Below are 16,432 nucleotides of genomic sequence, written 5' to 3' on the forward strand. Positions count from 1 at the left end.
TAAAAAAAAAAAAAAAAGAAAGAAACTAAAAGTGTCTGTAGCAAAGAAAACAAAGCTAAATGACATAAATTGGGCAACTCATCCTCACTTGGTTCTGGTACCACAGCTGCAGTAAGGAGGAACACTGCTTTGGAAGTCCACTGTATGAGGCTTTCAATATGTACAAATGAGTTTATGAATGTTTGTGCAGAGACATCTGGAGCCAGGAGGAATTATTTACAAAGAAAGTCAGACAAAACTCCAACAGTCTCTGAATAGAACGTAAAAAGTTCCTTTTAATAATATGGACACTCACAACAGTAAATAAAGAATCAACCATTCCTCAGTTTATTTGAAATTACAGTGAAAAATATTGCAATGATATGATGTTGATGACCAGTTATCAAAGGAAGTGAGGATTTGTTTGGCTAATTATCTCATTGTTTTCTATCCAAGATTTCTTATCACATTTTGTTCCGTTTATACACACACAGACCACTCCTCGTATATCTTCATGTTAGTTAATCACATTTACCACTTTAAAAGTCTTGATATCTGCAAATTTATCACAGAAGAAATTAACCAGTAGATGTTTGGGACCCGCCTCAGAAGGGATGAGTTTAAACTTGGTACTGGATTTCTCTTTGGCTTTCAATGGTGGTATGCTAAAAAAAAAGAGAAAAAAAGGAAAAATATAAGCTGAAAATAGGCTTATGCATAATTCTTGAATTTCTTCACTTCAGTAAGAATTCCAGTCAGTTGAATGTAAGATGGCCATGGAGAGGCCACACAGGACTTGGCTATCTGGTAAGTATTTAAATACTGAAATTATGCATTAAGGTCTCTCACAAATTCATCATGCAGTGACCCAGATAAGCCCACAAAAGGGGACATAATAATATCACATGAGAGAAGACTTCATCCAGAACAGAGGGTGTAACACACATCACTGAGTTATTGAAACAGTATAATCTGAGACCATGAAGAATAATTCTAATCCTGAATTAGAATAGATTATAGCCCCAAGAAAACCTCAGTGTTTGCAAAGTAGGAAATTCTGAATAGAAGTTAAAATGTCATACACTGGTGTATTTTGTAATTCTTGGAAGCTCTTGTTTACATTTTTCCTTTAGCCTCTCATACTGCCTTGTCTTGCCGGAGGATAAAGTTGCATGGGATAGACAACATGAGGCTGCTAAATTCCCTCAGGAGAACATAAATTATGGGATGGGCCATTCCTAATAGGTCATGTGCAAATGGCAATGTTAAGCTTCTGTGTATGTTTGTGTTTGCGTATTCTGTTAAAGAGCATGCTCCCATATCCCAGGTATTTTCCAGAAATAACTGCATTTGTGAGGATATGTTGAAATCTGTGTGCAATTTTATATTTGCACAAAATAAGGGACAGTCTGAAAATTTAACCTTTCTGTTTAAGTTATAAAATGCTGAAGGGAAAATGGTAGGATAAGATATAAAATCACCAAAGCATAAAAATAGGAACCTGGGGTTTATAGCAAAAGGAACCTGTTTTATTCCAGTCTTCTCAATCACTATCTCAACATTGTCACATAGTTTCTTGACTCTGTTTATTAATCTCCTAAGATAATTATTTTGTAGAGTTCTGAAAGCAGAGCTTGAAAATTAGTGTGCCTGTAGTTCTTGTTTGCGAATTTATATATTTTTTTAATTAAAAACCCCAACCCAGCCTTTTATTGTGATATGCACCATTTTTCCTATTCTCTTCCTGCCTGCCTCATGGACTTCAGCTGTGTTCAAGGTCCAGGCCTTAATAAAGTAAATTCAGTCATCTAAAGAGTAGCTGCCTGTCATGGTTAAGTCAGTTGTTTAAAACCTATCCTCAAACTGTGCTCTCCTGTGTCTGGAATAGCTAAGTGTGGAGCAGACTTGGGGTTGTGCTTTTCAAAAGTCCCACCATTTGGGATCACAACATGTGTCTAAACTGTTAATTTTTGTTCCCAAAGCTGGGATACTGATGCATCTGCTTTTCACAGGTTTGATATAAACACAGTTCAGGAGACTGAACACCCAGATTGGCACCTACAGTACATTTAATAAAGTGAAAAAAAAAAGTCCTGGTTAAAATATATGCCGTAATTTGGGTAAGCATGGACAGAAACATTCATGTACCCTATTGTTGGCCCTTTGATCAGAACAAGAAGGTTCAACCTGTCTGGGCTATAGACAGGTTCAGCAAAAATTTGGGTAAGACTGGAACTGTGCTGTCCTGCTAGATAGGCAGGAAAACAAGTTCTGTCCAATTATGACAGCAATTATTTGTCTTCCCAAACTATGGAGCCAGAGCCTGGCTGAGATGAAGAGCTTGTTCATCCTTGTGTGCTTCCTTACGAGAAGTTACACTGTCTGGCCTCCCAAGTTACAGCAAGAAGAAAAGGATGTCTCATCCCACAGTTAGTTCCAAGTCATCCATACCTACGTTCTTGCTCACGTATCTCTAATAGCAGGAAGGAGGCATTTCTCGTACTTACCGTAACTCAAGGATTCCTGTGAGCAGGTCACAGCCTTCGACCTGCAGCACACAGTCCATCACTTCTGTATCAATGGGGTTGGTAAATACCACTTCCACATCCACTTCCTTATTCACTTTTGCTTCACCGAGTACCTGTGCAAGAAAGATGCTTGTAAGGGCAGGTTCTCAGTGTGCTGTTCTATCCAAGCCTCCTCAGGCATCAGAAGAGGAGATACCATGAGATGCTGTGATAAACCATGGCAGACTGTGAGCAAATATCTCTTTCAGGGAAGAATGTGCTTCTAAGAGCTCATTTTCCCTTTCCTGTGCCACTGCAGTCATAGCAAAGGGACAGCAATTTACCTGTACATGGATGTCAGGATTGTCCAGGGCGATGTTTCTCTTCACAAGGACTTGAATCCCACCTTCCACATGACATACAGCTGTGACTTGGATTGTTTTGTCTGTAGTTAGCTGCTGCTGGTATTCATTATACTTTATCTTAATGGGAAATTGTTTTTCTGGGAGGAAAATAAAAAAGGATTTGATACACACTTTTATAAGCCCATGGATTTTCATACCTAACATCAGTATTCCCCTTTTATGCTTTTTCTAGGACTAAGAGGGCCTCCAGCCATCACTGCCAAACTCAGTTCATGCAAATCTGTCAGTTTGCTCTAGAGAGATAGTCCCTGCCATCAAATCAGAACCTCCCAGCTGACTAAATTCAGCTCACACAGCCTGTGTGAGCACAAGGTGCCTGCATGACTGCAGTGTCTCTAGGCATGTAAACTCTGTCTTCAGCCGGAGTTCTATTCCTGATAGTGTAGAGGAAGCCAATTATCCCAATTCCAGAAGTTAAATCACATATTAAACAAATGAAGTGTTATTTCTGCTTGTCACTAGTGAGCTAATAAGATTAATACAAGATCGTATCAGTTGTGATTCAATGATCTTTCAGTTAACTTTAGAGATGCTGATATAACTATTACCCCAAGCTCCTAAGGGTAACTTAATTTCATCTTTCCAACAATACTCATATTTAAATAGAAAACTTATTCCATAGGGTTATCCAATTCCATCTAAAAACATAAAAAGCTGAGGTATTTTACTTCACAATTCTTCTATACGGACTTTCTTTTCTGTGGACCTTAGTGGGCTATTTCACCTGTTTCTATTCCTCACACTGTAATTCCATTCTAATATGTTAATGGATTGTGTTCCTTGTTTCTGCTCTTAGCCATGTCCTGTTAACATCAGTAAGGCCCCTCATAACTGACCAGAACACATTTAGGTTGACTTGATTTTAATTTATGTTGTCCTTAACCTTTTTTTCCAAATGCAGATTTTGTTAGATGACACTTCATGATTACTCACTGCCTTCTTTTCACTGCCTTCTTTTCACTCCTGAGAGACATTTTCCAAAATATGAAAAGTACTTAGGGACATGACAGTGTGAAAGTGATAAAACAATTTTGATTTGAAATTATTTGAAAAATTACCTTCTTTAGGAGACAGAGTGACAGATATGGAGTCCTTCCAGATCTCACGAATTGGTCTTCTAGTATATAGAGTGCTCCATGCAGTCATATTTACATGAACAGTCTTAGCATCAGACTGTAAATTCTCAAGAACCAGAAGTAGGTTGAGATCTTTGCCAACTTCTAGAGAGCCAGCCACCTTGAATTTCCCTGAGATGTCAGGCTTCTGCTCAATTTCCTTTGGTGTTGGAGCTGTAGGATCAAATTTATCCTCAAGTCCCAGCTTCTTACGTGCTTTTTTAAAAGTGTCTCTTTCTTTTTTAGATCCTGTCAGAGAGAACCATGAAAATTATCCTTCACCTTCATCACTTATGGCTGCTAAAAACAAGCTACTAGAACATAGTAGCTTACAAACAGACCCTCTGCTTTTCACAGCCACACCTAATTTCCAGAATGTCAATAATGTCACTGTCCCTCCAGTAGCATTTTTTTGGAACACAAGTCCAATGTTTCTCACTTTACCCATTTCTATCCCTTGTTATGGCTGTAACATTTAGAAATGTGAATTCTTATTTGCTAATACAGAGAAGGCCCCAAATTCAGGGAATGCTGATGGCACTGTGTGGTGGGTTGACTCTGGCTGGCAGCCAAACAACACCCACCCAGAACCACATTCCCCATTTCCACAGGAGGGGAGAAAACAGAAGGGAGGTGAGAAGACTCAGGGATTGAGGTAATGACTGTTTAACAAGGAAAGAAAAACTGTGCATGGACAAAGGCAAAGAGGGATAGTTCATGACCCCACATCAGCACCATCAGACCCAAGAGTCTGACAAGCTGACCAGATTTTTGACTCTTTGAATGAATTGCTTTTCCTGGATCAAAGTGCTGATGTAGCTGAGGTTTCTGTAACAGCCTTTCATCCTGCAGACAAATAACTGGGCTGTGGCCTAATTCTCATCAAGCAGAAGCAGGGAGTGCACAGCAGCAACAGGCAGATGGAACAGTGACTGCTTTTTGGAGCTACTTGGATTGCCTTATTGAAGCCTCATAAAGCAGGTTCATATCAGAACGGGCAAGGCAGTATTTTCTACTCTTTACCTTCTCTTCCCTTTTGTTAGTACTGAATAAACTGAGTATAAGTTTTGCTCCTACCTTATGGATACACAAAATTGCCCACTAAGAGCCTCCTGACCCAAAGTTTATATGCTTTAGGGGATGATGAAGCAGCTGTGTAAACAGAAGAACCAGTGTTTATTTACCTTCTTCATATTTATAATCCCTGGTGACATCTACACGGTCATCTCTACCGACTGCCTTTGTACTGATGGATTCGCCAATTTCAGTAGCCTTAGAGAATATTAATGTTTTCTTTCCAGTTGCTGAGTCATAATTCCAGTACATACAGTCTGCATTCACTTCTGCAAACACGAATGGACAGTCGTACTCCAGATCTACTTCTCCTTCTTTGATGGCATTTCTTGAGGCAGGACCACACTGATAAATTCCTGCAGCATTAAGAAAAAATAATTTAGACATGATAAACCTTTTGACAGTAATCAGGTTACTAGGCAGAGATTTATCACTGACTCCAGAATTGTCCAGTGCTGGTGCCCCACTCAAGCCCTTTCATCCACACAGACCCTCATACCGGGCCAGTCCTCAATGTATCTTGTGTTCATTCTGAATGTACACTTGATTTATTTTATATTATCCCTTCATTTTCAGTAGCTTTTGATACCTACATCAGTAATACAGGAATTACTGTAAAAAACTGTTCCTAGAAATCTGGTTTTTTTCTTGGCATCCACAGATGATCTGAAGCTTTTCTAATTCAATAGATGAGAATTCTCTTCTGCAACCATTTCTGAGCAGGATGACAAATTACTTTCATAATGATTTTTTTTTCTTTTTGCTTTCTTTAGAGATGACTTTGTAATTTTTCAACATTATTCCTGAAATAAAATTTGTGTACCTCCACTTTCTTCTTGGGGAGTTGCATCCAGAACTTGCCATCCACTGTATGAGGGGCCCAAGTCACTGCGTGTAAACCAGCTTTCATTCCAGACATGGAAATTCCTACATGCAAGAATGAACAAAGTAAACTACTAAAATGTCTTTATGAATTCCCATTCACATACTTTAATCAGCCACCTTAGTTAAATGGATGAAATGCCTCAATTTGGACAGGTTCTCTTATCTGAGACTCACCACTTCCACTCTGGCCCTGATTATATTAATGGAAATTGCACTGTGAAATAGACATAAATGTTCAAGGGCAGAAAACAAATTTGTAAAGTTATACAAAATATCTCAAGCCTGTTCTCTAAAAGTTTTGAGCACAGGCACTTCCTTAGTTTTTGCTGGTTTCCTTCTGGCACAAAGCTGCAGTTACACACATCACTTGTATTCAGAATGACTCCAAAACAACAAGGGGAGTAAACAAGACAAAAAGTGAGGGACTGCTTCTGCTCTTTGCTGAAGACACTGTAGGCATTGATAAGCCCTACTATTAAATATTGAGCCTTACCATATGCTGTCAGCTCCCTTCTCCAAATGATTTCCAGAAGCATCATAAAACTCATCCACACGCAGATTTCCATCTGCATCATGGGCAGAGCTGAAGTTTGTAATTGTACGAGTGGGAATCCCCAGACATCGAAGCACTAAAGAGTAAACAGAAAGCCACAGTCAGAAAGCAATACTTCTGGGAGTTTCATATAGCATAGTAATGCCTTGAGAGAATTCCATATAGGAAGTATTAGTCCTTATTAGAATCTGTGCAATGTCAGGTAAGTGTGTGACATAAAACATACCTGTAGTCAGTACTGCTGCAAAAACCCAGCATTGTCCATATCTAACAGGTTTGAATCCTGATTTCTTCCAGCTTTGCAGGATTTCACCACTTCCAGTCCAGCTGGTTGGATTTTTCCCACCCTCGTAATTTCCACTCCAGTTTCCTAGCACCACCCCTTGGTCATCATTGGCATTGACCTGAAAAGAAATTCACTAAACTTATGATGAGATAAATTAAGAGTTTACAGCCTGAGAAAGGGGCCTGGGAGTTACAGTAAATGCCGTGTTGAATTTGAGCCAACAGTGCTCCCTCATCATAAAGGGAAAGCCCATGCTAGGCTACACTGGGAAAAGTGTCACCAGGAGGTTCAGGGAAGCTGTTAACGCCCTTTTAATTATCCCTAACAAGGCTGTGCCAGGAATCCCGTCTCTCCTTTCAGGTCCCTGAGTTCAAGGGGATGTTGAGACACTGGAGGGAGGGCTACCAAGGTAGTCAAGGGACCTGAAACACACAATCTACAGGGAGAAGTTGAGAGCACAGGGCTAGTTCAGTCTGGCTAAGGGGATGGGGCAATATAATAATAGCCTACAACTATTTGAATGGAACTCACTAAATGTGTGTTCTTACTAACATTTCTCTGTTATACAACAAGAAGCAACAGCAGAAAGTTGTAGCTTGGGAAAACAATATTTGGCATAAGGGAAGAATTCCTCACCAAGAGGGTAGTACAGCTCTGGACTAGTCACCCACAGAGGCCAAGAAACATTCCTTGGAGATTTTCAAAGCATTCTGTCAAATCTGTAACTGAGCTGGTCTAGTACCACCATACTTCCACTTCAGATGGGCAGCTGGACTAAAGAGCTCCAAGGAACTGGTCCCTCAACATACCAGCCATGTCTTATACTTTAGTCTTTACTACTGGACATCAAAGTGATAAGTATCAGAAACACCCCAGCAGGCTCAGAGCATATGAGCACCTCGGTGTTTCTCTGTCCCATATTTCACCACCCATATTGTCTGGTGAATAAAGACAGTGGCCTAAAATTCTAATTTCACTAACTACTTTAGGTGGAGAGTTATTAGTTTGGACTTTTTGAACATGTTCCTTACCATTGCACTGAGAACACGGCCCACGTATTTGGGGTCATTTCGGTGAGATACATCAGTGACAGGATCCTGACGATAGTATAAGCTTCGATCCATTATGGAGAGGCAAATACTGAGGATATCCCCTTGAAACTATGTTACAGAAACAAATTAGTTCTTTGAAAACATAGATGATTCTGCTAAAAATCAGGATGCAGAGAGCCATATATAAGCATTGAATGTTTGGGGTTTTTTTTAATCACAAAATGAAGTGCTGCACCTCAGCCAGGAATTACCATATAGAAATGTGGCCACAATAAACTCTGAAGATCAGAACTCGCAGAGCTTGGAATCTGTGGGCTTTAGGCCAAGACTTTACCTCTCAGCACTGTTACAGTATTTTACTACTGTAAGGCTACCTGATGTCTTAGTAAACAGACAGAGGTTTCTGCTGGCTGCACCCCCAAGGCAGAACACTGACTAATCAATTGCAAATCCTCCCATTAATCAGTGTAACAGGGCTTGGCACAAGTTCTGATTTCAGCACCAGACTCCTGCTCTTTGGAGATGGGTGCGATGAGCTTGAAAATGCAAATGACCCAGACAGAACACAAAACAATGTCTGGAGCTTCAGTGCTTCATTTACCTGGCCAAAGTTCCATCCAAAGCTGCTGATGTGATTTTTATTGCCCGCAAAAATGATGCCAAATTCTTCTAGCACATACTCCTCACACTCAGCCTGGCTAGGCAAGTACACATCATCACCTGAAAAACCAAAACAGGGATATGTACAAGCACAGCAGGCAAAATAAAACAAAACTTCAGGAGTCTTGGTCTTCATTTATAAGAATGCTTGCAGATATTTACTCTTTGCTGTTCTTGCTATTATAAAGAGATCATGAAACTCCTCATTTTCTACAACAGATAAAAAGATGGGTGGTGTCTGAGGGAAGACAGAGGTAGGGCACTGTCAAATCTGTGAGAGGATGGTAAATACGACTCTTTCCTTGACTCTGCAGAGGCCAGACACAGCATTCTAAACTTGTGCAGAAATAGACAAGCTCTGTCACAAGCAGAACTTAAACTTTTAGGGCAAGGAGCTGTCCAGTAAGTACATGATATGGAGCTGATTTTATGTACCAGAAGTTCTAAGAAACTGTTAAACCATTTTTGGGGTTTTTTTTGGTTATGAGTACATTATCTGGTCAATGTTTAGCCCCTGTGTTATAGTATAAATCAAATGGAGAAGCTGCAAATATTAATGAAACTACAAAACACTTTGTTCTTTCAGGGGAAATTCGTCATGTTCATACCTGAAGACCAGGGGTTAAAAAGCAAAACGAAAGTGCCAAGGTTTGCTGTTGCAGAGCTATCCCTTGCAGTGCTTTGAACACTCAGCTTGTACCGTCCGATGACAGCGTTATGTGGGCTGGAAATGGAGATGCTCATGGAGCTGGAACTGGAGGACTGTAGAACTGCACTCCAGCTCTCTGTGCTTGCTGTGCTGGAGATACCAAATGTGGCCAGAGTCTTTGCTGCCTTTGAAGGTTTTGGACCTTTTAAGGAAAACAAACAACATTTTTTCCCTCTCACTTTCCTGAAATAGAGATTTAATCATCAACAAACTCAGTGGGGATGTAACCCTCCCCTCAGATGAATTTGTGCCCTGTATTGCAAACTGAAGAAAGCTGTGACTGCTCACTGAGATAGAAGCAATACAACAAACACCTCAAACAGATCCATGACTATGTGAACCAACACACTGGCTCTGTAGTGTGTATCAGGCCAAAAGAATGTCCTGAGGCAGCATTATTATCTCGGTGAAGGAAGCTGGGAACCATACCTGTTTCTGCAATGAATACTAAGTTTTGCTCAGGCTGTTCCATTCCATTGAAGGTGAGAGTGAAGGCCTGTCCTCTCCTCACAATCAGTTCGTCGCTAGAAAATTTATTTGTGTGGTGTTCTCTTGCATTTTCTTTCAGGTGCCAGCTGATACTTGGCTGCGTTGCAGCTACGAAAAAGTAAGAAGAACAGGAAAATTTGAAGGTCCATCCAAAGAGGAAGGAGCACAAACACACTCTGAAGAACTGCTTATTACTTTCTACAGGTAATTGGTACCCAGGTAAAGTTTCCATCAAAACCAGAAGAAATTTATATGTGTGCAATTTTTTCTTGAAGAGACTCTACTTTGCTTAGGTTGTTAGAGATTATCTAATTAATTAAATAAAGAAGGAGTAGTATATCTGGTGCTAAAGAAAAATCAGCAAGAGGAGAGAAACATGAGAGAATTGAATATTTGCGAGTGACTTGGATAAAATCTGGCTGAACTCAGCTAATACTATCAAGATGTCATCCATTCTGATACAGTGTTATACTGACAGAGGCACAGCCTTGCTGCCTCTGAATGAGAAATAAGGAAACCTGGCTGAGCTGAGAAACACTTGTGTATTCTAAACCATGACATGATCTCCAGCTCCTTTTACATCTCACACAGCTGCTGCCGTTGGAAGCACCTGATAGGAATGTGTTGATGGACACTGGGCTGTCATTTGGCAGAGAGAGAGGTGGCAGATTTGGAAAAAGAAGACTACTAATATATGTTGTAGAAGCTTTTGCATGTGAACTATGGCTTCAGAGGCCAAAGAATAAACACCTGACATTGGTCTGGCTGTGAAATCATCAGAGCCTATGGAGGAATCTCTAGCAGATCAATAGTTTAAATGAAGTGCAGAAGGACAGGAGAATAAGATTTATTTTTTCCCTAAGTACACTGTGTACTTTTAAAAATATTTTTATTATTCTTCCTTACTTTTATTATTTATTCATATTCTTCTTTATTTTTATTATTCTCCATTCCCTCTCTCCCTGTAAAGAGGGAGAATAGGAAAGAGTGGGGTCCTTAATAATGGAACATAGTTACGCTGTGCCATTAGCCCATGTGCAACCAGACTTACTAGTGTAAAGAGTTTTTAAAGTAGGATCATAAGTTTATCAAGTTTAGACAAGCCTTGAAATTACTACATTAGTAGTCTTAGCAATGTAGTCACAGTTCAAATGGGCAGGAACATGTTTCTTATAGTATTGATGCAAGCAGCACATAGTTTGATTATTCCAGGGACATACCTACTTAAAAACAAAATCTTCAGAAACACATCTATTGCAGAACCAGCTGTGGGCTCAGAGGGATTTGCCTTTAGAAAGGCAGGAGTTAGAAAAGCAACATAGGACCATTTATAATAAACTGGTCAGTTTGCATATGTATAAGTATTACCATGTGAGCAAAAAATCCCCCACTACTGCAACAAACCAACCACCAATCAAAAAAAAATCCCCTAAATTTTTGTATCCTGTCTGTCTTAACTACTTTTCAACCTTGTCATTGCAGTTTTCCTCAGTTTTGCAATGATACGTTCTTGAAGTTCTGCTTTGCTTCTTTCTGTCAGTTTTGTTACTTGTCTGACAACTTCAAGTAGCTGCAGACTTTCCCTTCCTACTTGCAAAATACAACATTTTTATATCAGTTAATATACCTGTTATCCCAACTCCCATTCTGATAAGCTCACTTTTTCCTTGCACACAATAACTGGAAAAAAATGCAATTCCTGTGAAAATTCATCTTCTAACTCCTGATGGTACAATTTGCTCTTCCTTCTATTTCTTGTATCAAAACTCCCTAGAGAAATAGTGATCTTTCAGTGTCCATTACAGAGATGAACCTGATGTATAAATGTAAGAAAACAACAAACAGCATCACAGAAGGGGCTTCCCCCTTGCTCACCTTGGCCCATATCTGATCAAAACGTCCTCTATAAGCAGCTTCTGGAGCTTTCCTCGGAATGGCCTCCTCTGCTTCTGTTGGCTCAAGGAGTGGCTGATGCCTTTTACTTCTTTAAAGTTTGTTTCCAATATTTCCTGTGAGGGTGGAGCCTTTGCCCCCAGCTGTGATCTGACCAGTGGGGATTGAGGATTCATTTTTTACTCGTTTTTCACTCTCTCAATCCTCACACCCTGATCTTGTTTCCTTGCAACTTAACATCTGAAGGTTGGACAATATTTATTCCTAACAGTCTAGCCATTTGTTAAGAATGTTTTAATGTATTTAAAGCTATAAGAAATTAAGCATCTAGTTGCTTTTCTTTCTTTTATAATTTTGAAATTATAGAAATAGCTTGTTCTATTTTTAGGTTTGGATCATTTTTGGAAATTCTAGAAATGGAACATGTTTCTTATAAAAAAGTTTTAGTAGAAAAACCAGTATATAACTGGCTATAATTCAGACTGCTGCTTTAAATCCCTGTTTATTAATTGTTTTTAATCTTAAAAGGGACCATAGTTTTATCTCTTGCAAAGCCCAGTTGTGATTTTAAAGTGATAAGACTTTAATTATTTTTTAAAATATCTTAGAATTTGATTTGAGTTCCATGATGTTAAGATACACTCTCCTACCCATATGTTTAAATACTCTTAAACAATAATCAGAATAAATTTAAGATTTCAGCCTATCCTTGGATACACAGCAAAACGTTTTTCTTTGATAGAAAGGTTAGTTATGTTGAAAGGAAAACCCCAACAGCCCATTTATGCTGGCAGAGAGTATGTCAGGAAGAACAAGTTGTGGGTGTTGCATCAGCCTTTGCTGTTTATTCCCAGCTTGGGCTAAGTTGCCTTGCAGGCCTGTGTTGTGCTTTGTTTGTAAAACAGGTGAATGATACATACCAGACCTTTGAATTAAAGATTATGGGCAAAGGTTGAGAATGAGGGTTGAATTAATGAGAAATATTAACAGTAGTCAGAACACTCATCAAGCAGAATGCATCTGACCCAGGCAGGTTCCTGTACAGCAAGAAGTGTTTGCAGCCTTTGTGCAGTGGCTGTAAATGTAAGGATTGTAAATGCTTGAAACTGTAGATTAGCAAGAGAAGATTCCTTTGGACCTCAGAAAATGGAAGCTGCAAGCCATCTTCATATTTTGTTTCATGTACCCAGAATAAGTTATATCAGAATCAACTCTTTCAAACCCATTCAGTCATATCATCCTTTTACAGTACTACCTTGATTTCTTCCCTCACTCCAGTAACAGTTAAAGAAATTAATATTTAGAACTATGAATGTGATCACTGATCAGTGAAGGATGGATTTTGTAACAGGTTAATTCCTGTCAGTATTACTTTCTCTCCCTCTTTGAATTGTTGTTTTCTTTCATACCAACTCTGTGTGAATCCACAGTGACACTTAAATTCTATTAAATGTCACCTATTATTAACTGTGCCCTTGTTCAGGATGGGAAATTAGTCCCTGGAATAGTCAATCTGCTCCTTTATTCTTTCAGAGCAGAAATCTTCCTTAACATACCCCTGGAGCACCACACTATAACCACAGAGCTCTGACTCACTGGGACCGCCTTAGTGGACTCAATGATTTTACAGGTCTTTCCCAATCTGAGTGATTCCATGATTCTCTGATTCAGTACCCTATGAAGTTTAGGCTATTCTGTCTCTTGTTGTCATTGAATAATCAAGCAAGGGATTTCATCAGCAAAGCCCACTCCTGCTATCCTAGACTCAAGAAGTCAAGTGGTTTTCTACAGATGTACTGTATTTGTTACCCACACCAGGGAGAGCCCTGGGCCCCTGGAGCAGTGGTGTGCAGTGACTCACATCAGCACTCTCCAGGACCAGAGCCCCCTGATGCACACTGGTCAGTCCATATGAAAAAGTATTTGGCTGAGATCTCTTCTATGTTGTCCAAGACATACTTCTTACTTTTTGTCTTTATCTTCCACTCAAAATGCCCTAAATAGCAGAGACACTTTGTAGCCTCCTGCAGCCTGAAGCCTTCCTGAGGTTCCTGGTTGTTCCTGAAGTTCTCATTCTAGCTGAGATAGCTTGTTCCAGAAGGGGGACTGACAGTAACATAGTGGTGACATGCACTAATATGTGAACCTCACAAACTACCACAGGACCAGGACACAGCAATAAACCAAACTGGAAGTGCATAGACTGGGGTGAACCTATGCTGGGTTTCCCTGACAGCTCCCACATAGTAACACACCACCTGTTATTTATAGTCTATTATATTTAAATGTATTTCCCTCCCTCTTCCACTTATGCACACATCTCTTCCACTGGAATGGAATAAAGACATTATTTGGAAGTTTTAACTTCCAGCTACTGCTGCACATTCATCATCAAAGAACATCTCTTTTCAGGTTCCCATCACTACCCTGCTCTGCTCATTTTTTCTGAGAATCCAGCATGTTGTCCCATTCTGTGGGTAGATGCTCTTAATGCTAATGCACAAACAAGATGCTTGCAGGTGTAACTCATGTCTTAATTGTAATGACACTGAAGCTTAAAAGTGACAGACAGAAGCTGAGATAATTACTTAGAGTGTGAGACTGAAATAAATCATTAAATCCTTAATAGCAGTAGTGGTGCTGCAGACTATCAAAATCCTTAAAAAAATCTTGCTATCAAATTTTTAGGATTTTTTTAGGTGCTTTTCCCTTTTTTTTAATGCACAGGCTTCTGGCTTCTATTAAAGCAAGTTCATTAGAGATTGGCCCACAGATGCATAAAAATTTTCTGGGGAAAAAAAAATGTGTCTGTCTGCAGAATATGTGTCAGGGTGTGGGAGGAGTAGGGAGAAAGAGAAAGAGTGAAAATAGCTGGGAGCACACACACCTGCACACAAACCCTCACAGCCTTCTATGTAAAAATTGTGCATGACATGAGGAACATTCCTATGCACTTTTGACATCTCCAGCTGAACTTGGGCTTGGCTCTTTCTGGGACCCAGGGCATTTCACAAGCCAGTGCTGACCATGATCAGCAAACACCATTTTATTTGTTAAATGCTGCTGTTGCTTCTTGCATTTCACATGACAAGAAATTGTCATTAAGAAGGACAGATTGCTGTCTGAAATTTTAAGAGGAAGCTTTTAGAGATCACCTTGCTAAAATGTTCTGGCTAAGTTATTGGCAAATCATTGCTTAAAAGGAAGTGTTACAATACAGAAACAATTGGTTTGTGGGGTTTTTTTCCCCATTACTGTATATAAAGGTTTTAACTGTCCACTTTACTGTATTCTTTTATTTAAAAGATTTTTTCCTCAGACCATTACTTCAGCTTCACACATCAAAATCTGTTTTGCCATTTATTTAAGCTTTGCTCAGTGGAGATTTATGAGGGAATCAATAACCTTATGCCCATAGTATGGGCCCACCTGCCTCTCAGCCTACGTTCTGCTTTTAAGCAGACACATGTGGATGGTATCACACCCAGCAGCTGCACTGAGATAATCATTAACTAAGCACCATCAGGCCAGGCAAAGAGCAGAGGCTGTGGAGGGATGCTGGCACAGGGTCAGGACAATAACATGAATTATTGAAAATAATAGTATATGGACAAACACTTGTGTCCTAAGAGTTCATGCAATCAGTTCTAAAACGGTGAGAATGGGGTGACTGTGGCTCTCTGAAACTGCATAAGGGGAAAGCAAATGCATGTCAGTTCTGCGCTCAGTTCTCTGCTCTCTGGATGGTTGCTTTTTATTTATTTCCCAAGCTTTCTAGACCTGTGTCACATAAAGCCAACACAGCAACCTGATCTGCTTGCAGATGTCCCTGCTCATGGCAGGAGGGGTGGAATAAATGGCTTTTAAAAGGTCCCTTCCAACTCAAACTATTCTATGATTCCATACATTTTTGCAGAGGTCCCAGCAGGTCAGGCCTAAGGGAGCACATGGCCAACCTTACTAAAGGATATTGATTTAAGATCTCTCCTAAGACTTCACTGCTGGACTTCTGCCTGCCTTGTTTGTATTTTAAAGTGCCTTTGTCTTTCACTGTAATTTTAACAAATAGTTAAAAGGGCATTGCTGACTCTGGATCTACATCAGGAAATCTAACCCGTAGTCTGTTCTTTGCATAACTATTCCCATTAACAGAAAATTCATTCATATCTGACTTACACTCCGATTTGTTAAATTTCATGCTAAAAGAGAGTTTGCAGCTTGTAATAACTTTTTCTGCTCCATTTGCAGTTTTATAGTATTTATAATATTTAACTCCAGTATGGTAATAGATGTATTATCTTCTTTTGCTTGTTTGTGTATTTTGGAAAATTCAGGAAAGAAAAATACTGAAACAACCTATGCATAATCTGAAAATGTAGTGTACTCCAACAATTCAGAGCCCTTTATAAAACAGAACCCCACAGAGAAAGCTAACACATGGTACATTAATCACTTTCCCATTCCATACAAACAAAGAGACTTTTTTTTTTTTAACTTACCAGCCATGCTGCTTTGTTCCTCTGTGCCTTGGACTTTGTATTTCTGTGAGCAACTGTAGACCTATATGATAAAACTTCAAGCTCTGGCTGTGTGGCAGCATTTATAGGGAAACTTTAGGCCTCTCCTTATGTTCAAACCAATTATAATTCACCTTAGGTGAGTGAGGCAGGTAAGTCATACCAGTGGTCATGTAAACTTCCTAGTAACCCTATATTAACTCATGGGTTTTAAGACATTGCACTTATGCAATTCAGGCCATTTATCCAGAAGGCTGATGAGATGCTTAGAAAAGCAGAGCATTTAAT

General features: G+C 39.5%; 1 protein-coding gene across 2 annotated transcripts; it reads right to left on the reverse strand.

The window, feature by feature from the left end:
- Nucleotides 1-326: 326 nt before the first annotated feature.
- Nucleotides 327-16,196, reverse strand: LOC139680161 (protein-glutamine gamma-glutamyltransferase E-like). Of its 2 annotated transcripts, none has more exons than XM_071572512.1 (13): nucleotides 16,127-16,196; nucleotides 9,675-9,842; nucleotides 9,145-9,387; nucleotides 8,478-8,596; nucleotides 7,856-7,984; nucleotides 6,765-6,942; nucleotides 6,479-6,614; nucleotides 5,924-6,027; nucleotides 5,211-5,456; nucleotides 3,970-4,275; nucleotides 2,831-2,988; nucleotides 2,487-2,620; nucleotides 327-644 (listed from the first exon to the last, which is right to left on the reverse strand). In XM_071572512.1, the coding sequence occupies exons 1-13, from the start codon at nucleotides 16,131-16,133 to the stop codon at nucleotides 497-499; spliced, it is 2,076 nt and encodes a 691-aa protein (XP_071428613.1). In that variant the 5' UTR covers nucleotides 16,134-16,196; the 3' UTR covers nucleotides 327-496. The 2 variants fall into 2 exon arrangements, with proteins under 2 accessions (XP_071428613.1, XP_071428612.1); XM_071572511.1 differs by lacking the exon at nucleotides 16,127-16,196 and adding an exon at nucleotides 11,610-11,697.
- Nucleotides 16,197-16,432: the final 236 nt, after the last annotated feature.

This window comes from Pithys albifrons, chromosome 18, assembly GCF_047495875.1.
Source record: "Pithys albifrons albifrons isolate INPA30051 chromosome 18, PitAlb_v1, whole genome shotgun sequence".
Lineage (NCBI taxonomy): Eukaryota > Metazoa > Chordata > Aves > Passeriformes > Thamnophilidae > Pithys > Pithys albifrons.

Bases quoted from the DNA above. Each gene is read 5' to 3' on its own strand.
- LOC139680161 (XM_071572511.1), bottom strand. The intron at 6,615-6,764 runs GTATGTTTTATG...TTTACTCTTTAG, and splicing joins TGCAGCAGTACTGACTACAG to TGCTTCGATGTCTGGGGATT. The intron at 5,457-5,923 runs GTACACAAATTT...TTAATGCTGCAG, and splicing joins TCCCCAAGAAGAAAGTGGAG to GAATTTATCAGTGTGGTCCT.